The sequence below is a fragment of the Maniola jurtina genome, chromosome 10 (assembly GCF_905333055.1).
Source record: "Maniola jurtina chromosome 10, ilManJurt1.1, whole genome shotgun sequence".
Classification (NCBI taxonomy): Eukaryota; Metazoa; Arthropoda; class Insecta; order Lepidoptera; family Nymphalidae; genus Maniola; species Maniola jurtina.
Window position 1 is genome coordinate 1,679,544 of NC_060038.1, and position 23,684 is coordinate 1,703,227.

Below are 23,684 nucleotides of genomic sequence, written 5' to 3' on the forward strand. Positions count from 1 at the left end.
GGAAAACTTTTGTTCATTCTGAATGTGTTATTTTTCTAAGTAGAAAGGCAAGCACCTGTTTATTATCAAGCAAGCAAAGCCTATACAGTAACTTCCTAAACAAAACTTTTACTATTTATTTACATAATATTAAGTAATTTGAGTAAATGATTTTTTTTTACCTTCAGTGCCACAAAAACCATAGTCGCTTTTACTGAGCACTGAGTTTTATGTAAATACTTTGAAACCAATTCCATCGGTATTTCAAAGTGCATAGAGCTGACAACAAATAGAAGTGAAAAGATTTTTTATTCAAACAGACTTTTACAAGGGCTTTTAAAGCTAATCAAAATAATATGGAGAACAGTCGCCGCGTATGGCACACCTGGGTTTGTCCACCACCGATTTTCTTGCTGTTTCTTCTCGGTAGGAAAGGCATTCCGAACCAGTACTTTTACGATTCAAAAGTCCATAAGTACTTGTAAAAATTTATTTGTATAAAAAATCTTTCTATTTCTATAATAAATAAAGCTTAGTTCAGGTTGTTATCAAGAAAGACAACGCGCCTCAGCTCTGCAGGTGCGCGTTGCCCCTTGTGCCTTCAAAGTAAGGTATACGAGCGTACGTAATTTAAATGCAGCCTTATTGAATTAGTGCTTATTGAATAAAACAAAGGAATATTGTATCGAATTTTGCTGTATTAACATTAAATATTTACATCTTTGCTTACAATAACGTTTTGCTTAATAGTAGCTTAAAATCTTTGGAAAATTGTTAAAACAAGAGAATAAAAAACTTAATAAGTAATATTTATAATAGTTATAATATTAATAAAATTTTAAAAATATAAAGTTAATATTCTAGCAAATTAAAAATATTAAACACTTTGGTGTTAATTACAGAAGTACTTATTTGCAGTAGTTTAGAATAAGCATATAACGAGGTATGGCAGAAAATTATAATAAAAAGCATTTTTCGATCTCATTTAGAATTTCGTACTTAATGATAAATAATTAATTTTATTAAATTATTGACCATTGCAAATACAAAAACATACAACTTTATTAATCAAGTGACAGAGTTTACTATCAAATATTTAGTACTTAAAACAAATATTAGGGTAGACCGTACCCTACTACATAAAAATATGAGAGTACCTAGGTAGAATAAAAATTATTTAAAGATTAGATTTTTCATAAATTGAAAATAATTGACATAAATCTTACGGTATAGGTAAAAAATTTATAACAACGAAGTGAATCACAAGTGGCTACTAAAAAAAAAAATCGCATTTTACCAAATGTGTCCCTAGTACTTACCTAATGTGCTTGTATCTGTACATAGAAAAGATAATATTAACATGGCAGTCAGTTAGTTAATATTATGTACATGTAATCAAACCGACAATGATTGAAGACTCAAGAGATTAAAGATTTTATATAAAAATTTCCCCTATAATGCCCATACGAAGAGAATAGAAATAAGGTCTGAGATTATGTCTTTGTTCGCGTTTTAGGCTTTTTTAAAAATCCCGTGGGAACTCTGTAGGTCTAATTCTAGGATAAAAAGCCTAGTCTATGTTACTATATGGGTATTTAATTATATCCTGGTAGTTGATCCATTGCAGCGTGAGTTACTAAAGATTTAGTAGTGCTACATTTCTAGCGGTGGAATGTCACTAAATTGATGAAGGTAGTTGTTACTTTACCCTAGGATAGATGGCGTTAAAATTTCCAACAGAAAAACGGAAAAGCCTTAAGACCCGCCATCTGCCGTCAGACTTTAACTTTATTTCTACGAGGTGAAAAACGCAGAGATAATCGTATCTTTGGTAATGGTAACATTTGAGGTGTTGCGGTTACGCGTTCACACACTGTTTTCGCGTTTTGCAATCTTTGCACTACTAATGCTCTTATAGTTTATACCCTAATTTTTAGAAACAAAACCGTAATGTTTTTACATATTATGAGGGCGTGCAGAAAAAAATGTGAAATATGCTTGGACTCAACGGTATTACAATTTGCGGGAGGCTGGACGCTCGATGGGTTAGGTTTCGTGTACGAAAGGAATAGCATAAACCCAACTCAAATGTGGTATGGAATTAAGAGGCCCTGCAGCTGTATTGACACATAGGGCCAGTTTCTCAATCGTCAAATAACTTTTATCTGAGGAATTCTGAGAGTTCGACAGTTTTTGTGTAGCAAATCTGTCTGAACGTCTTTATTCCTCAGATAAAAGTATTTGACGATTAAAAAATCGGCCTTTAAATAATATTGCCATGTTTGTCTATGTTAAAACTTAAAACGCATAGATTTTGAGATATGGGTAGGTAAAGTTAGATTGCAGAAGCAATGATTTATTTCTCCGATGCGAGAAATTAATCTTGACTTCTGAGCGTATGTAGTTACCTACTATTTGTTTCGATCTATCTTATCTTAAATACATTTAATAATATCAACAGATTGAATTCACTTCTGAGGCTCTTGTCGAAATTTTCAAGTTAACCGTTAATTTAAATAGTGCTTAGGTACCTCTAGTTTGCGACAGGTCAAGATGGCAATAGGGGTGGGGACGCCCCACACACCCACACAGCCCCCGCGCTAGAAGATGCTAAAGATGCTGTATAATGCGTAAAAAATGAGTTCTCACGCGCCATTTTAACTTTATGTGTCAAATATCATGTCAACAGTACATTTTAGTCCTATTTTAACAGGGTTCTCTCCGTCACTTACTCCATAAAATCGTAGTTCCAATTTCATTTGAATATTAAGCAACCAAAGTCCATTAAAATTTTGCAGACATATTCTAGAAACTAATATCTGTGCCTGTGGTGTTTTAGATTTTTCTAGAAATATGTAGTTTTAAAATTACAGGCGCTCAAATATTTGTATGTGAATTTTTAAAACCTCGTAACTTTGAAACCGAATATTTTAACAGAAATCTGGAAAACCACAGGCATAGATATTAGTTTCTAAAATATGTCTGCAAAATTTCATGCAATTTGGTTGCTTAATATTCAAATGAAATTGGAACTACGTTTGTATGGAGCGAATGACGGAGAGACCCCTCTGACGCATAGAGTTAAAATGGCACGTGTGAAGTCATTTTGTACGGACTGTAAACCACATTTTGTTTTCGTTAAATCTAAATTAGTAATGAACTTAATTAATAAAGAATTTGAGTTGAATTAATTTATGCACGTTTAATTAACTTGAAAATTCACGTTTACGCCTCTGCACGGACAAGATTCGTATTTGGTATTTACTAACTAGTCTGGTATATTCTAAATTCACCCTCCCACTAGAGAGATGATCGCTTTGTCTTCACTCTCTTCGTCATAGTACGTGTAGGGTATATCTAGGAAGTCCCCACTGAGAAGGCCGTAGTCTTCTCCCATTACCATCATTGGTAAGAAGAAGAGAAGCAGCAGGAGAAGCCAATTGAGGACGCACTTCGATGTTCCACCTCCGAGTGTTACTGAAAAAAAAAACAACATTTTTTTAAATAAAGAATATTAGCCATTTTAATGACCAACATTCCCCTTTCCCCTCCAATTAAGCGTAAAGCTTGTGCTAGGAGTGTATACGACAATAGTGCAACGGGTAGGGTTTGAACCGTCGACCTTTCGGTTTTCAGTCCGCTCCTATAACCGTTGAGCTACCTATATGGCATTTACAAGGTAAACCTAGGTAGAAACACTCAAAATTCCTGGCCCCCAAACTAGGATTCCATGTGCTATGGGAAGTTAGTCAAAAAAGCAAGATTTTATATTAATAGGCATCTTTCGATATATACCAGATCATTTCATTCGTAAAAACTGGCCAAAGGAAACATTTGAACTCCATAAGTATTACGGTTCATAATATACAGTGCGCTGACAGACAGACGGACAGACTTAGTTAAGGGTTTGCACCCTTTCTAGTTTTTACCCTGTTTTAGTTTATTTGTTTTGTCTCGGTTATTTCATGTTTTGTGTGCAATAAAGTTTTCTATCTGTCTATCTATCTGTCATCTGCTTATCAGATAACTTTTTCATTTGTATGTCAAAATGTGAGTGTTGCTTTTTACAAATAAGGCGAGAATGCGGGCAGGTAAGTGAAAACAAAAAATGTTTCTGTCCAACTCTTATGGTAATTCCTATAAATGATAGCCTCCGAGCGCATTTAACGATTAGTTCTACATTGCTGCTTCATTGAATGACATTATAATATTTTTTTCATAGAAAACTTACACACACTATTTATCACACTAATCACACTAATCACACGATCACACTAATTTTATAAAGGCGAAAGTTTGTATGTGTGTGTGTGTATGTTTGTTACTCCTTCACGCAAAAACTACTGGACGGATTTGGCTGAAATTTGGAATGGAGATAGATAATATCCTGGATTAACACATAAGCTATTTTTTATCCCGGAAAATCAAAGAGTTCCCACGGGATTTCAAAAAACCTAAATCCACGCGGGCGAAGTCGCGGGCATCGGCTAGTTGAAAATAAATATCAAGCGAGATCGGTAGCTATCATTCAGTGTTAAACACTGAGCAAGCGAATTAGTAGGCAGGCCAGCTTGCACTGTGCAAACCGGGCATTGTTACTGTCACCATGATATACCTATCGCCGGCTCACTACAGAGCACGGGTCTCTCAGAATGAGAAGAATATTGACCATAGTCTAACACGCTGGGCAAGTGCGGATTGGCAATCTTCACACACCTTAGAGAACTCTCACGCATGCAGGTTTCCTCACGATATCTTCCTTCACGGTTAACTATAAAACGTTACTTACTATATAACATATTAATTACTTCTTTCAGGTCTGGGATCCGTCTCCGGTGTGAGGAAGTCCAGCTTAGCAGACTGGTTGTAAACGTCGTACAATGTGGCATAGCAGGCGACCCTCAGTCTTCCGCCGGGGAAGAGTTCTGGTGTCACCTTCACTTCCACGTTGACTTTGGCTGTTAGGAGACCGTTGTCAAATGGCTGAAGACTTGTCTCTGATGCTCTGATCTGAAATGTAATGTGAAAGTGTGTTTGTTTGTTGGTTGGTCCTTCAATCACGTCACAACGGAGCAACAGATCGGCGTAATTTTTTGCGTGGATAATGGGTATTGCATGGGTATATTGTAAGAGCCGTGATAGGCTTGTGGCTAAGACGCCCGCTTCCTATTTGAAAGGACGGGGATTCAAACCCATGCACACACTTCTAATATTTCGGAGCTATGTGTATTTTGAGCAATTAAATATCACTTGCTGAAACGGTGAAGGAAAACATCGTCAAGAAATCTACATGCCTGAGAAGTGCGTACCCAGGATCGAACCCCCCCGAAAAGAAGTCTGATGTCTTAACCACAGGGCCTATCACCGCTTTTGCCTACGACTACTTCTTATAATTTACAGATATTTTACTCTGAGTAACGTAAATGTAAGACCCAAACTTTAGACGAGGGTCAATTTTTTAACTGTATTTTCTAGAAAACCGAGCTATATTTACTCGTACAAAAAAAAACAATATTGGAAAAAGTTCTATCGTCACTGAAGAAGTACTCAAGAATAGAAAGAACTATTATTGAAAATACAAATAATATCTCGGCAAAGGAAATCAAACCGGGATCTTACGTTTGAACTAGGACGAAGTTTTAAGGACCAAACTGAATAATTGCTCTTCAAGTGTAAGGGTACTTTTAGACGTGCCACAAATATAACCAAGATTAAAACAAAAATGAATAGGCATATTCTCAGTAAAGGTGCCCAACATTACGCTAAATCTTCAATGTTTATCTTTGAAAATTAAAAAAAAAATTATAACTATAGCGGCAAATGTCGCCGAGCACAAAATTGTACATAAAGGCTTAGTACCAATTACACGTAACATATTGTGGGAAGTGGCAAAATGAGGAAAGCTGAGGACTGGCTGTCACTCCACTCATTAAGGGAGGCCTATATCTTATTGTGGACGGGATGACGATGATGATAATAATGTACTGCAGTTTAAAATTGCGTTCACTGACTGTGACTAGCATATAAAATAGTAAACACCATCAATATCGTAGAAAGAGATGCAACTTCTTGCAGCATACGCATGCTAGTGACCGATCAGATTTAGTGATTCGTGACTGAAACAATGCAACTTCATTATCTTCTTCTTCGTTATCTTCGTTATCAACGGATACGTCATGTTCACAACTGGACATAGGTCTCTTGTAGGGACTTTCACACGTCGCGTCGCGCTCATGCGGCACTTGGATTCATTGTCTCCCTGCGATTCCTTTTATATCGACCTTCTTAGTGGGGTGTCTTGGTGCGAAGTCTCCATTCCAGCCCCTTTAGAACCACAAGTCAATCGCTTTTGCGAAGTATGAGTTCTGCGAAGGACTCAAATTTATACGGCTGCAATACGACCACTACCTGGCGATACAGCCGTGTGCTCTGCTTGTGGTCCGTGTGATTAGACACTAAGCGGAAGAGCACTCTTATCTCGAAAAGAAATTGCCTCAGTACAATGGCAGTAGATATGAAAAATACACAGATATTGACATATATATTATAAGTGCGCTAGATAATCCGGAGTATTTTTTTGTGTTTTTACAAAAAATTCAATAGGTTAGTGTAGAAAACATTTACACTCAATACAATTCATAATAGAATACAATTTAGAATTTTATAAATACCAGTATACCATACACTCATCATCACTTACCATTAGGTAAGATTTCAGTCAAGTGCTAACTTGTATCGGAATAATTCAAAATTGGGCTTAAAAACTTTTCGCTAAAAAAAAACAATTAATGTAGAGATTTAAACAAAAAATAATACCTAAACGTCCTGCAAAATCAAAAACCAGTTGACTGAAATATAAAACTAGAACAAAGTTTGAAGGATCGGGCTCGATTGCTTTTCGAGTTGATGCGAAAAAGCTTTCGATATAACATGGAACAGGACTCGAACTAAATTCAACCATTTTATTCACGAAAAAAAATATTACAAACGAAACTGCCTCGAAACTCTTTGTGAAATTAAACAAACTAAAAATTTTGGGAGCTCAACGAGCATGTAAAATAGACAGCAAAATAAAGAGAGTATGAAATAAATATTATAGCCAGTAAAACTTTTAATAATGTTCTATTTAACGTATAAAATGAATAGTAGCGTAATTGTCAAACGAAAAAAAACTAAATTAAAATCGGTTCACTCGTTTAGGCGCTACGATGCCACAGACAGATACACACGTCAAACTTATAACATCCCTCTTTTTGGGTCGGGGGTTAAAAATAGTAACACACAGACAAAAGCAGATTGCGATTTTAGGATTCTGTACCTCAAAAAGAAAAGGAACTCTTATAGGATCATTTCGTTGTCTGTCTGTCCGTCAGTCTCTCCGCCTGTCGTGTCTGTCAAGAAAACCTATAGGGTGCTTCTCGTTGACCTAGAATGATGAATTTTGGCAAATAGGTAGGTCTTATAGCACACGTAAGGGGGAAAATCCGAAAACCGTGAATTTGTGGTCACGAATTAAAATGTGCTCGTGAGCAAAATAATTAGTATTTTCAACTTACGAAGTTAGATTAATATACCAAGTGGGATGTTAAATAAAAGGACTTTATCTGTAAAAAACAATATTACGGAACCCTTGTGAGCCCGTTTCGCACTTGACCGATTTTTTCTCCATGATTTCTTGTCTTTTTCTTAAGTTTTGTCCAATGATTTATACGGCATCTACTAAAGCAAGCACGTATCCACATGAGAGATGATAAAATATGGTGGACTCACAAACATAAAGAACTTTCTCGAAACTTTTTACTGAGTTCCTGGAGTGTTGAAAACTCAAACTGAGCGCAGTCGTGCGTCTAAAGAGTGGAATTTTTCTGCCTTACTGAGACGACGATGAAGTTTCAACTTTAAACTCTTGAAGAAGCCAACTTGATAATATTATTGCTTTCGTGTTTTATTGTGAAATTGGTTCTACGGGTATACTTATGTGATGGAGAATTGAACAAGAAATAGCAAACTTTCGCCGTATTGTATGTAATTTCAGATTTGAACTCATTTACTTACTGGTTATTGTTATGCTATTTTTAAAAATGGTTTGAATTGTTAGAAGTGATATAACATTTATGGTAATTTAATAAAATCGATATTAGCCTCATTTAATGTCATATAGGATTTGTTGCAAGCAGGCCAGGCCATCTAGAAGGAATTTGTCTACAATACAAAATTTCGTTAAACCACGAAATAAGGTTAAAATCATTGAAAATGATAAGCCATTTTACCGGTTCTTCGTTGATAAAAACAGTAAGGTTGGCGGCAGGTCTTGCAGGCGGGGAGGTGCAGTTAGCGCGTAGCATTTCTTCAGGTTGGTAGCGGTCTTTGTCTGTCACGAGCACCGGCAGTAATGTTGGTAGCGCTGGAAACCAGAAAAAATTATTGTTTTATTTATTTATTGGCACTGACTGTGGTCTTCCCTGGCAAGGAGAGACGCAGTCTAAGAAGACAGGCAGACATACCTACACACTTTCGCATAATAATATTAAAAACTCGAAAGTGTGTCTGTCTGTCTATTAGTTTTTCATCACAGCCCATCCTTGTTTGACGTAATTTGGTACGGAGATAACTTGCATCCCGGGGAAGGATTTGGCCACTTTTCGTCCCCGGAAAATCAAAAAGTTCCCACGGAATTTTTGAAAAAACTTAAGTCTCATCAAACAAATAGCGGGCAACATGTATCTACAGAAATACCTAGTTTGCATCCAGAAGACGAATATAGAGCAACCGCTAAGTTTCTTGCTGGTTCTTCTCAGTAGGAACGGCATTCCGAACCAGTGGTAAATTATTTTGTTTTTGACGATTCAAAAGCACTTGTAAAAGTTTATTTGAATAAAAATCCTATTATATTCTATTCTATAGGCTACTTATTTTTATACCGAAAAATCTAAGTTCCCACGGGGTAAAGAAATTGAGACTTACGCGGATGTAGTCAAGAGCATCATGTAGGTAGTAATATTATGAATAGGTTTTGTAAGTTTATGAGTTTGGATGTCGGCCCTCTCCAGAGGAACTAAAGACGCGTTTCTGAAGATCTTTTCACTGATATATAGCTACATTATCCCCAAATGCGTCTCAAGGCTATAAATTACGCAAACGAAGTCGTGGAGAAAAGCTGGTACATAATACCCGGCAGGAAATATTGTAAGACCTTTGAAAAGAGATAGCGGTTTTGTAGAGCGTTGTCTCTGTCGCTGAGACTGACAAACGTCACATAGGCATGAGTGGCAGAGGCAATGCTCTATGAAGCCGAAATCCCTTTCTAAAGGTCGATGCACAATATTTCCTGCCGGCTACAGCTCTAAAATGTGTGTGTAGTATGGATGATTAAGAAAACTATAGTAAATGAGTAAACAACTATTAACGGATTTCAAATCCCTTCAAAGTGGATTAAATCAATTGTTATTTGACCAAGTCACGTACTCATATTAGTATATTTATACGCTCTTTAAACAAAATATATAGGATGCAATTAAGAAGATGCATCGTGGAGCTAATATAAAGGCAACAGTTACATCCTCAAGATTAGAGGTCTCCGACTGAAATACAGCACTATTACCTAACCTCACTCCAACTAACTGGATGTCTAGTCGTTTTAAAAGGGTCATTTCTCTTGCATTAAGTTCGTTCGGGATCCATCTTAGCTTACTTCTTATTTTAATCTTAACACCGGCGAAACCTATTTGTTGGATTACGGAGGCTCAATACGATTTATTGAATTACCTTCCGTGTTTAGATCGTGAATCGGATAAGTACTTAGATGTAGTAATTGCGATAAATTTACTGTCGTTGACAAGAGGTCTTAAATATAAAATATTTGCAATCGTTATTAAACTTTATGTTCAAGTGTTAAGGTTTATAATAAACTGATGTTGTTAGTCCATACCTTCATACCAATATTATACATGCGAAAGTATGTCTGTCTGTTTGTCTGTCTATCTGGCTCTCTGTCTGTCTGTCTGTCTGCTACCTTTTCATGGCCCAACAGTGTAACCGATTCTGACGTACAGGGTTAGCTTAAATCCCAGGGACGGACATAGGCTACTTTTTATCCCGGAAAATGAAAGAGTTCCCGCGGGATTCCTAAAGACCCATCCACTTAACCGATTTGTATGAAATTAGGTACCGAAGTAGCTGGCGTCCCTGTAATCAAAATAGGCAATTTTTTTCCCGGAAAATCAAATAGTTCCCACGGGATCTATAAAGATCTTAATCCACGCGAAGTCGCGGGCATCCTCTAGTATTATATAACTTTTTTCTACATTTCGTAATAAGAAACATAGGTGTGTATAATTGGCTAACGACATTTTGTTCGTAATCCGTCAGCTATACCAACTATTTTACATCAATGTTTCTACCCCATGAATGATTTTCATCTGAGTTGAAATCGAATCTCAGTGGGTAGATTGTAAATAGCAGGTTCAGTATTGCATCGAACTATTTAACTGAACTCGGGCGAACTTTCCCTCAGTCTTAGTTACAGAGCTACTGCAATATATTGGCAAATAGCAATACGTCCATTGCAATTCCGCATTTACAGGTACAACTGTTGAAACCACCTGGGTTTCAACAGTTGAAATTACCTTGAGCTGTCCTTTGCATCTCTAAAGGATTTATTTTATCATACTAGACGATGCCCGTGACTCCGTCCGCATGGATTTAGGTTTTTGAAAAATCCCGTAGGAACTCTTTGCTTTTCCGGGATAATAATTTTCCGAATTCAGTTTCCGGGGCGTAAGCTACCTTTGCGCCTACCACATTTCATATAAATCGGTTTATAAAACGAATATACCGTTAAAGGTTGTATAACTATGGTAGGGGTTATGGCGTTAGCCATATCCCTAAGGGAGTTAGCTAACTCGCGGTTTATGCCATTTCGCTGCAACATGTAAATTGAAGCGGGAAATGTAGCGCGTATGTAAACGCGTAGTGTATGTCAAAATCAGCGTAATAACGGGCAGGAAAAACTATAGTCTGGAACCACCCTTACGCAGTGAAACCTGAATGAACGTATCTAAATAACATAGGTATTCTAGATCAATCAGGTAGTTTACTTGCGTTCCAGTACTTTGCATCTGCATTAGTTGTAGTGTAGAAGTTAACAGACATCGTTTACAAATAATATGATTGTATTTCCACTTTACATTGATTACAATTTTTAGCATTAGCACACATTAATAGCTTTTGAATAAAATAGCCGAGAAAAACAGACGGTCAGATGGACTGGTGGACAAAACTTTTAGGGGTCCTCATTTCACTAGAGAACCGAAAACACGGAATTTAGATAAATTCTCAAGAAGCTTCTACCAGTTGAACCCATGCCCCGAGCAAGTTTTAAAGTTCCGTATCCTGTCCCGTGTTTAAGCAACATCTATCCAAAGCATCCATATCCATACTATACGAATATATTAATACTAATATACTAATTATACTAATATACTAATATAATATTATAAAATATATAGTATAATGCTAAAGTGCCTGTCTGTCTGTCTGCTAGCTCTTCACGACCCAATAGTTTAACCGGTTTTGATGAAACTTGATACAGAGTTAGCTTACATCCCAGGGACGGACATAGGCAACTTTATATCCCGGAAAATCAATGAGTTCCCATGGGATTTTTAAAAAAACCTAAATCCACGCGGACGTAGTCGGGGGCATCATCTAGTAAACTATAATAGTGTTTCGAAGCAGTTTGGAAGATACGAATGATTTACAGAGGAACTAACTACAGGCGGAGTAGTAAGTCGGAAACAAACGTGTATTTCGACATAACAAGACAAGAAACTGGTTAGTGCTAACAGGGTAATATTTCGTCTTGAATATACTCCGAAGGAGAAACAGTGTTAGGAACACTAGGTAAATACCATTCATTCATGATTTATAGGTATATTTAATAGTAGTTCATGAAACGGATAGGTATATATAATAAGGGTTGTTATAATTTTACTACCTATCTGCAGTTATGTGTTGTCTGGGTCAAGTTTTGTTAAAATCGGCTAAACGAATGGGTCGTGAAACAGTAGCAGATAAACGGACAGACAGACACTTTCGTATTTATAATATTCCATAACACCGCTTGATTTCCGTGTGGAAGGAGTGTGCCTTGCCATCCTGTTCTCTACCTTTTCTAATGAAATCTCAATGTGACGAGCCAGAATATTTTCAGACTCTTTATGCACAACGCACTGTATCCGATTCGAATCCGAGAATTTTCGATCCAAAGTAACCGTGTAGCATACTAGATCCGACTTTCATTTTCCACCAGCATTTTAAAGCCGATTCACACGCGCGCACGTACACGTGACACTTGCTTGTGACGCGCGTGAATTCGTAGACATAACTGTACGCATTACGTCTACGTGAACGTTTACACCACACAAGCGGTATGCTATGTCTCATACAGTTCCATACATTACAACGCAATGCTACGCGACGCATACGCGGCCTGTGTGGCCGGCGCATCTACTATTCGGATCGGATGCAGTGCGTAAAGAGCCTTACAGTTTACTAGTGTAGCGCAGCGATCCAGAACATGTTATTTACAATCTACTGGGATTCGATTTCAACTGAGTTGAGACCTAGGTATTTGCCTAAAGGATTGCTGTGGAAATTTAAGTTAGGGAGTATTTGTTCTTATTCTTAGATACGTTTAGAGAAAAATGAAAATACTTTTTACCCCGACTACGAAAAAACCAAAAGGAAAGGTTATGATTTTGGCAGTCTACGTATGTATGTACGTAAGTATGTATGTATGTATGTATGTATGTATGTATGTATGTGTGTATGTATGTATGTATGTATGTGTTCCACCGTAGCGCCTAGACTACAGAGCCGATTATGATGAATCGCTCAATCGCTTTGTTGTTATGATCCAGGTGACAAAGGCTTTATATGTTGATTATAAGCTTATTCATTTAATATTGTAGATGAGGGGTACATACCACGACTCGTGCAACTTTGCTCTTATTGAAGGTTAAGTTTATCAGTAACCGTTAAGTAACTTTAATCGCCTGTCATGCAACTGGACCTTACTAGGTAAATAAAGTAGGTTATCTATCAGTTGGGTTGGGCCCTTTATTTATAGGCCGTTAGGTAGACAATTAATATAAGATATGAAATGAAAATGAAAAAAAAACTATCAGTTGAAAATTAGTCCCAATTCAAAAGTCGAATATTACACCTAGCGCAAAATATTTGGTTCTCTGAGAATATTATTTATAAAATATAATATGTTATTGCGAAAGCCCTTTGTTATAGCGAAATAATGGAAAAAATCAAATATTGTTTCAGGAATTTCAATTTAGAGTTTTAACTACACAAGTAAAATTTCAGGTACTAAAAAGATTTTTTGTACCTGAAAATTTGATGTGAATTTCCAGTATTAAATTTCTAGGTTTTCATTTTACATAATTATGTTTGATTTTCATTTAAATTTAATATACTTATTTCAGAAGAACTTGAATTCTAGTTTAGAATTTAATTTTTAGCTCCGCCGCTGTGGCATGGCATAGTTTACTTTGAAATAATAGGTATACGTACCTATTTCAATTTGTACGTTTTGAAATATCGAGCACTATTTCTAGATGAAGTTCACTATACGACATCTGTTTATTCATGTAATACTAAGTGCAAGCGCTTGTCTCTGTTTATTTTCTACGATGCTCTATTTGTCTGAAGTCTTAAGGTCAAAGCACACTCACATAGACTCGAAGCATAGGTGTCGTCCTGCTACTCTAAAATTTTACTACTTAATTTTATTATTTAAAGTGTATTGGAAAGAATTTAGGACGAACAAGTCATTCTCGCTTTCTTTATTCAGGTATCAAGATGTGACGATGTTTTGATTGAACGTTTAATGGTTCAAGGCAATAGATGGCATAAGAGCACGTGGTAGATCGCCCATGAGATGAACAGACAAAGTGACGGCTGCGGTGGATGTTTCCTTATGAAGGTACATAAGTGCACGAGAAAGGTTATACGAGTGCATTTGAGACGCATAATAGTCTAGCGTGCCACAACACTTAAGTTATGACTACAACCGCTTTGTCAAGAGCGAGACTACTGAGGAAAACATAGTACCCACTTACTGAATTTTATCTCCAGCAATGAATGGAGTTAAGAAGAAACATTGCGGATAATATGAAACTGTTTTTATTTAGAGAGTGGAGAAAAGGTTTACGATGCTATGTAACATTTTAGTGCAAACTTCGTCGAACTCGACTTCTTCGAGAACTCGTTGCTTCGACGTTGCGTCAATATGGCTTGACCCTAATCTGTTATTTCTTGGCGCAAGCTATTTCCTTTGGCCAGGATAAGCTGGTTGGATTAAGTTCCCTCAAGAAATACATTGTACAATTTGCCTTGTTCAGCTTTAATTAGATCATTCCCAGGATTTCAAATTAAAAGCGATCTATATTTAGAAAAGTTTCATTAATCTAAACAGAGGGAAGAGGTTTTTTTATTCGACGACTAGTTAGCCAATGGCTGTGATGTTACCTTATGGTAAATGAAACAGGTTAACCTAGAAGGGATATGGGAGATTTCATAAAACCATGGAGCCCCGATCCGGACGAAGTCACGGGCATCAGCTAGGATAGAATAAAGATAGGGTGAGTTTGTTCTGGCATTGAAACTTAATATAATACATTAACATAAACTACACCTGGTAGTCCACGAATCACTTATACACATTAATCATTCATTCTTACAGTCAAAACTCTGTCTAGGAAACTACCCGCTATAAATCAGATCTCACAATGGCGTAGACTTGTAACTGCCGCCGTTGCGGCTGCGGCCGACGATTTATAGCGGCTCAATACTGTATCGAGCGACACTAAATCTTTTGCTGACGGCGAAACTGTGCGGGATGAGAGTGGAGATAGATGGCGATGGATATTTTCCTTAAAATTGTCTATAGTCTCCTTGGAAAGGGTCTATATATTTTACCACAATGAAAAAGAGATGGAATGTGGATGGCAGGGATCACAACTCACAGAAATGTAGATATGACGTAATGATTGACGTCTGGTACACCATAAAACATTAGACATTAATCATTTATTCTTACAGTCAAAACTCTGTCTAAGAAACTACCCGCTATAAATCAGATCTCACAATGGCGTAGACTTGTAACTGCCACCGTTGCGGCTGCGGCCGACGATTTATAGCGGCTCAATACTGTATCGAGTGACACTAAATCTTCTGCTGACGGCGAAACTGTGCGGGATGAGAGTGGAGATAGATGGCGATGGATATTTTCCCTGAAATTGTCTACAGTGGCCTTGGAAAGCGACTTCATATTTCACTACAACGGAACGCAGATGTTGTGGTTCACCGTTCACGAGATACAGCCATCTGACAGAAAGACAAACTGACGGACAGACAGCGCAGACTTAGTGATAGGGTCTCGTTGGCACCCTTCAGTACGGAACCCTAATATAGAACGACATTTTTCGCGGAAATAAAAACATACGTAAACACAATTCTGGAGTTTGTAAATAACAAGATTTTCTTATAATAAAATATAATATAATACAATAAAACGGCGAGCGAATAAAACATCCAAACAGAAATCTTACGTGAATTCAATATCATAGTAATATAGGAAAGGCAATAATGTTGTGAGCAATTCGTTTCATTTTGCGATAAAACGAGAAAATTGTATAAATAATATGACGGTGGCATAGAAATATACAACCACTATATTATACAATATTATACAGCCCGTAAGGGCTATATAATATTGTATTTAATATAATAATACTAGGTAGGCCACTCAGTTTAACGCGTTGATTATTGCGATAGTTATGTAGCCGCAACATTGGATTCAAGAAGATCCAATATCGACAGCTAATTAGTTATCTTCATATTCTTCTTTGATGAAAAAAAAAACCGGCAAAGTGCAAGTCAGACTCGCGCACCGAGGGTTCCGTACCTACTCGGGATATTTTTCCGACATTTTGCACGATAAATCAAAAACTTATAATACATAAAAATAAATGCAAATCTGTTTTAGAAAAAGCCCTTTCATAATAATATGATACCCCACTTGGTATAGTTATCTTACTTAGCCTAACTTTTAAAAATTAAAGAGTTCCCGTGGGATTCTTATACGAAACTTGGTGCAAAGGTATCTAGCTTGCATCCCGGAAATTCGCGCAACTTTAATCCTGGAAAATTAAATAGTTCCCCGGGATTATAAAAATCTAAATCCATGCGGACGAAGTCGTAGGCGTCATCTAGTTACCTAGTGTGTGTGTGTGTGTGTATGTTTGTTACTCCTTCACGCAAAAACTACTGGACGGAGTTCCCACAGGATTTCGAAAAACCTAAATCCACGCGGGCAAAGTCGCGGGCATCGGCTAGTCATGTAATAAGAAGTAGGTAGCTATTTCTCGTATCGCTTTTGTATTATTTCCAGCGAATTGGTAACAAGTTGCTCGCCATGCTATTGCCCCTTATAGTAATAGGTGTATTGAATTTTCATTGCCTTCCATTAGGTTGTTTTATTGGTTTGCCATATTTTTATTTTATTTTTGTAATAAGTAGAATATCATTGTAGTATTGTTGTACTTATTTATCTACTTCTTGTAAAGCTATGCGTAATTTTTTGAAACTTTCCTTTATCTTAGTATCTTCCCAAAATACCATACATAAATACTGAAATCTAGATGATTCGCCGTCTCCGTGGCAGCTATTTGATTTTCTGGGATAAAAAGTACATTATACCTTTTCCAGGGTGGCTATCTATATTTCAAATACTCAGACGATATCTTTCGTGAACTGGATACAAGTTTCTAAAAAATCGGATCTAGACAAGCTGAGATAGCTTGTCAAATTTATCAAATTTCGTCAAAAAAGGATGGACCGTAAAAAGCTAGCAGACGGATAGACAAACAGACAGACACACTTTCGCATTTACTTATTAGTGTGGATACATATTTAACAATAAGTAAAAGAAAAAAAAAATTAAAAACTTCTCTGAAACTTCAATATTTCTAACATAAAGTTTCCAAGTTTTACAGATGTTTATTTTAATTATCTACTGTTAGAATATATTGTATCAATAGACAATGCCTACTCTGTGGAACAGTCACTATGTCTACACATTTTTAATCTATGGTCCTTCTTCCTTCCCAACATGGACGCCTTCACGCACGGATTTTGTGTCTATAATAAAACTGATTAAAAAAGCCTCTTTCACAAAAATAGTACTTTCATTAAAATCCTAATAGGTTATGCGGCCCAGCCACGTAATCTATTTTGATTTTGCATTGATTACTATTTATTGTGAAATATTACAACTTGAAAAAACGCGTGGCGGCCATTGCGGCGCGGTCGGCGAGGTACGGAATTATCTCTGCAAATACTGCCTGTTCAAGGTAGGAAGTCAATTATTACAATCAAGTTGGTTGGAGCAAGCTGTAAGATGGAAAACACAACTATTATACCAGTGGCTCAAGGCACGGTATGTAAACTGGAGGGTCCAAAAAATTGGAACATTTGGAAATTTCAAACATCAGTTTTACTGAGAGGGCAAGGTTTGTTTGACATCGTAGAGGGTAAGAGCGTCAAGCCCGATGATCCAACACAAAAAACTTCATGGGAAAGCAAGGATGCAAAGGCTCAATCATTGTTAGTTACAAGGATGACTGAGGACGTCATGTTGCATATTATAACCTGTAGTTCTGCAGCTGAGATGTGGAGAAAGCTTCAAAGTGTGTATGAACAGAAAAGTGAGACAAATATACACATAATCCAACAACGGTTCTTCCAATTTAAATTCGACGAAGGTATGGAAATGTCGTTTTTTCTATCCAAAATCCAGGAAATTAAGAACAATCTCAAGCAGATGGGAGAGGATATTTCAGAAAAATTTGTAATCACAAAGGTGCTTATGTCATTACCAGAGAAATACAAACATTTTGTGTCAGCATGGGAGTCTGCTCCGGATGACAAACAAACGTATGATAATTTGGTTGCTCGACTGCTCGTGGAAGAGGAGAGGATGAAGGAGGCTTCGAGTTCAACGCCTGCATCAGCTTTTGCAGCTAACAGGAATAGTGGTAAAAAGTTTCAGTGTTTTCGGTCTAAAAATTATAATCATTCTCAATCTGAGTGTAAAGTGAAGACGGACAGTCCAGTGAAAAATCAAAATTATGCCTACGGTAACAATAAGCCAGAACTCCGCTGTTATTTTTGCAGGAAATTAGGTCACAAGAAGAGTCAGTGTAAATTTAGACTAAATAAACAAGGTACTAGCTCTAGCAATGCATTTGTAGTCTCAAACTCTTTGAAAGATTATAACCAATCTACTTTTTTGGTCGACACAGGCTCGAGTGATCATATGTGCAAAGATAAAGAATTGTTCACTTCTTTTACTGATATGACAAATAAATTTGTAATGCTAGGAGATGGCACACCTATTAAAGTGTTAGGGTCAGGCAGTTTAATGGCACAAGTATATAATGGTAAAGTATGGGTCGACTCGACCATAGATAATGTTTTGTATGTCCCCGACTTAAAAACTAATTTGTTTTCTGTAAAATGTGTTACGTCTAAAGGTTATGTCATGGTGACAGATGAAAATTCATGTAAATTTTACAAGAAAAACCAAGTGTCTGCTATTGCAAAGAGGATTGATAACCTTTATTATTTAGATTTTCGTTATAAATGTAGTGAAATAAATATGGTGCAAAATAATACAGACTTAAATGAGTGGCATCAAAAACTTGCTCACCAAAACATGACCTATGTCAAAGAGGTGTTAAAAAATAATAACATTTGCATTGAGGGTGCAAGTAGTGTGCAAGAACAGTGTGAAAGTTGCTTAGAGGGCAAAATCCATCGTTTACCCTTTCCAAGTAGTGAGATAAAAACAACCAAAACTTGTGAGTTAATTCATGCTGATGTTTGTGGCCCTATGGAACAAACGTCGCTTGGAGGTGCAAGGTATTTTGTTGTTTTCAAGGATGATTATTCTAACTATAGGAGTGTGTATTTTTTGAAAGGGAAGGATGAAGTTAAGATCTGTATAGAGAATTTTTTAAATAAATCTGAAAATGAAACGGGAAATAAAGTTAAATATTTTAGAAGTGACAACGGGTTAGAGTTTTTGAACAAAGATGTAGCTCAATTGTTTCATAAACGTGGTATTATTCATCAACAAACAGTGCCATATAGTCCTGAGCAAAATGGTAAGGCAGAACGGGAAAATAGAACTTTAATTGAAGCGGCTAGAACTATGCTGTGCGCTAAGAAGTTACCTAAATATTTGTGGGCAGAGGCAGTTAATACAGCTGCATATGTTTTAAATAGAACAGGTAAAAGTACTATAAAAGATGAAACTCCTTATGAGTTGTGGTCTAACAAAAAGTTTGATATAAATTCTTTAAAAATCTTCGGCACACCTGTTTATGCCCATATTCCTAAAGAAAAAAGAAAGAAGTGGGACTCAAAAGGCGAAAAAGGTATATTAGTGGGTTACAGTGAGAATGTTAAGGGTTATAGAATATATTTCTCATTCAAAAACACGGTTGACATTAGGCGTGATGTAGTGTTCATGAAAAGTTCATTTTCTGAAGAAAAACAGTCTTCACAAGTACATGAAGAAACTGTGTATGTAGAAAGCACTCATAGTGATAACTTAGAATCAAAGTCTAGTACTGTGTGTGAAGAAAACTTGCGTGATGAACAAGAAAGTATGTATGAGGTTGAAAGTCAAAGTGGGAGTAGTGAAAATGACACTGTGGTCTATACACAAGATAAACCTAAGCGTATCCGTAAGAAAACCTCTTTTTTCAGGTGTAATAATGTTTCTTCTGTAGATGAAATACCTACTACATACAAAGAGGCTATGTGTAGGCAGGATGCTAGTAGTTGGCAAAAAGCTATTGATAGGGAGTTAGAGACATTAAAAAATAACAATACTTGGGAATTTTGTGATTTACCTCAAAATGCTAACGCTATAAGCAGTAAATGGGTTTTCAGAACGAAGAAATCAGGTAATACTATCCAATATAAAGCGAGGCTTGTGGCTAGAGGCTTTGAGCAAACTGATTTAATGGATTTAAATGATATTTATGCACCCGTGGCAAAGCTGTCAACTTTCAGGTTATTTACCGCAGTAGCAACTCAGTGTAAATTACCTATATATCAAATGGATGTTACTGGGGCTTTTCTGTATGGGGAAATTGATGAAAAGGTGTTTGTAAAGTTACCTGATGGGGCTTATAGTGGGGATAAAAATATAGTTAAGCTAAATAAGTCGTTATACGGTCTCAAAAAGTCACCTAAAAGCTGGAACCAAAAATTCAACTCTACAATTTCTAAAATTGGGTTTAAAAGGTCACAATGTGACTCATGTTTATATACAAAGTGTGATAGTAAAGATAAAATGTATGTTCTTCTATATGTAGATGATTTGTTGATTTTTGGAAGTAATGAAAAACAAATATCAGATTTTAAGTTATTATTAAATAAAGAATTTAGCATGAAAGACTTAGGTTTAGTGTCAGACTTTCTAGGTATCAATGTCAAGCAAAATTTAGATTCTGGTATTACTGAATTAAATCAAAAACGTTATTTAGAAAGTGTATTAAGAAAATTTAACATGCAAGATTGTAAACCGATATCTACCCCTATTGATCAAAACTTTAATACAAAAATATTGGAAAATAAAGAGTGTTGTGATAAAAATATTGAAAATCAGTGTAGACAGATAATAGGTAGTCTAATGTATGCAGTCTTAGGAACAAGACCAGACCTATGTGTGTCAATTTCTATACTTTCTAGGTTCCAAAACAGAGCAAATACTGCTTTGTTAAGCTCTTTAAAGCGTGTTTTGAGATATGTAAAATATTCTTTAAATTATAAGTTAGTATACAAATGTAATGATGCGTCATTGATAGGCTACTGTGATGCTGACTGGGGAGGAGACTTGCAAGATAGAAAATCCACCACCGGCTATTGTTTTATGTATTCCAATTGCTTAATTTCATGGTGTTCTAAGAAACAAAGTTCAGTGAGTCTCTCTTCTACGGAATCAGAGTACATAGCATTAAGCATGGCAGCAAGCGAAGCATGCTGGTTGCAAAACTTGTCAAGATTTTGATATTCATACTGATAAGATAATAATGTATTGTGATAATCAGTCTGCTATTACAGTTGCAAGCACCACATGTATAAAAAGGCTTAAACATATAGATATAAGGTATCATTATATAAGGGAACTTGTCAATAAAGGTAGAATTTGTTTGAAATATGTAAAAACTGAACATCAGGTGGCTGATATGTTTACAAAAGCTTTGTCTAAAAATGTGTTGCATAAGTTTTCATGTATGGTCCACCTGATAATATAATTTTAAAGGTTTTAATCATTTGGAATTTTTTTGGTCTGTTTTAAAATGTAACTTAGCTTTTCGATTTTTGTTAAGGTATGTGTGTAAAGTATATTTTTGTTAATTAATGTGTAAATGTTGGGAGGTATCTAAATTTTTAATAATAAAGTAAGCATTGAAGGGGGGTGTTAGAATATATTGTATCAATAGACAATGCCTACTCTGTGGAACAGTCACTATGTCTACACATTTTTAATCTATGGTCCTTCTTCCTTCCCAACATGGACGCCTTCACGCACGGATTTTGTGTCTATAATAAAACTGATTAAAAAAGCCTCTTTCACAAAAATAGTACTTTCATTAAAATCCTAATATCTACGCTTTTAAAGAAGACTTCTCGACAGAAAGAATTTCTTCCGATGAAAATAAACACCGAGCAAGTAGGTACAAAGAAAAGGGATTTTATATTAACTGTTCGAACAAGAAAGTTAATTAAAATTCCTAGGAATGGAAATTTAATCTAATGAGTCTATGCCATAGAGGAAAAAAGTCCTATTACTTTTTAAAAAGCTTTTTAGGGTTACTAAGCCTCTGCCGTCCGTCCGTCCGTATATTTTTTTTAGGGTTAGTTTCCTTCCAAAAGTTTTTTTTGTATGATGGTACGGAACCCAACGAGTCCAACTCGCACTTGACGAATAATTTATTGAATTGATGGATGTGACAAAAAAACGGAAGGAAAACATATGAATGTTGCCCGACTATGCCCGATCCACCACCACGATGTCAGACTTATTCTCTAGAATAGTCCTGTCCGTGATGATGGACCGGTCCCAATAGAGCTGGACTACGTCGCGCTCGAGTACCGGCACTAGTGTGTACTTGTATTACATTATTATTATTAGGCTGCTTTTCGACCAGAGATGTGCTATGCTACGTTGCTATGGATGCGTTTGATATCCGCCAATCATATTCATTGGTGCACATAACTTAGCACTGGTGGAAACGCATTCAACTGAGATATGTTTTTATATGGAAGGATGCCTGCTATGGGCCGTCGCGAGTGGTGTAGCTATGTACAGGCACGGCAGGACGCGTGAGCGCCTCTCTCCTCACCGCTTGCCTACTTTCGATACTGCGCATCTTTCTCGCGCAGCTACTTTGCGGCGGCGCATCTTCATAGCGCATCCTCCTCGCACATCTACATAGCTTAGTATTGGTGGAAACGGTCACATATTTTCGTAGCGTAGATTTCACATCTTCGTAGCACAAGCTGCATAGCACATCTCTGGTGGAAAGGCACCCTAAAGGTGCCCACACACTCGAACTGAACTGCAGCTGAATTGCGCGTCGCGTCAGCGCCCCGCACGATATTCTCTCCAGCCGCGCCGCGCGGCAGTTCAAGTGCGTGGGCACCTTTACTCTGCGCCTGAGTCCTTACCTATAACATCGATGAACTTGGTGGTGATTTGCGTGGCGAAGTAGGGCGCGTCCGCAGTAACTTCGCAGCTGAAGTTGCCCGACAGGCCCAGCTCTAACCGCCGGAGTAGAACCTGCGTCCCGTTCGAACGGTTCATCTGAAAATTATAATATTAAGGTGCACTAAACGGGTCTGTCCGCGAAATTCTTTAATTTGGTTTTTCAAAATTTGTAAACTAATACGACAAAGTAGGCCTATGGCATTCTAATAGCGCCAATGGCAGTATCCTCTCCACAGGTTTATACAAAAATCTTTAGTTGAAATTAGTCAGAGCATCGACTAACACGGACCCTTATAGGATCACTTTGTTGTCTGTCTGTCTGTCTGTATGTCTGTCCGTCTGTCCGTCCGTCCGTCCGTCGTCGTGTCTGTCAAGAAAACCTATAAAACCTAGAATCATAAAATTTGGTAGGTAGGTAGGTCTTATAGCACAAGTACAGGAATAAATCTGAAAACCGTGAATTTGTAGTTATATCATTTAAAAAAAATTAATATATGTTTCAATTTTCAAAGTAAGATAATTATACCAAGTGGGGTATCATATGAAATTACCTGTATATTCTAAAACAGTTTTTTATTTATTTTTATGTGAGTATAATGGTTTTATACTAATATTTAACTAAATGATTATTAGTAATAGTATAAAAGAGTTATTAAAAATAAGCTATGAACAGCCGTTTCATGAAAAAAAAAACAGATACAAAGTCACTTCTTGATACTTTAGACAGACACTGGATTTCGAAATTCAGGTAAAAATGAATTCCAAGTAAATAAAACAGTCTTCAAAAGAAATGCCTCAGCGTATTCTAGTGCCAATCGGTTTGCTATTGATTCAATCTGCAACC

At 36.6% G+C, this 23,684-nt stretch overlaps 1 protein-coding gene across 2 annotated transcripts in view; it reads right to left on the reverse strand.

Moving 5' to 3' along the window:
• Positions 1 to 3,030: 3,030 nt before the first annotated feature.
• LOC123869126 overlaps positions 3,031 to 23,684 on the reverse strand; it is a 119,573-nt gene continuing 98,919 nt past the window's right edge. For both annotated transcript variants that reach the window (XM_045911876.1, XM_045911875.1), the window contains exons 3-6: positions 22,801 to 22,936; positions 8,250 to 8,383; positions 4,788 to 4,989; positions 3,031 to 3,456 (exon numbers count right to left, since the gene is read on the reverse strand). In XM_045911876.1, coding sequence (XP_045767832.1) covers positions 3,269 to 3,456; positions 4,788 to 4,989; positions 8,250 to 8,383; positions 22,801 to 22,936 — 660 coding nt within the window. In that variant the 3' untranslated portion in view covers positions 3,031 to 3,268. The remainder of the gene's footprint in view (positions 3,457 to 4,787; positions 4,990 to 8,249; positions 8,384 to 22,800; positions 22,937 to 23,684) is intronic.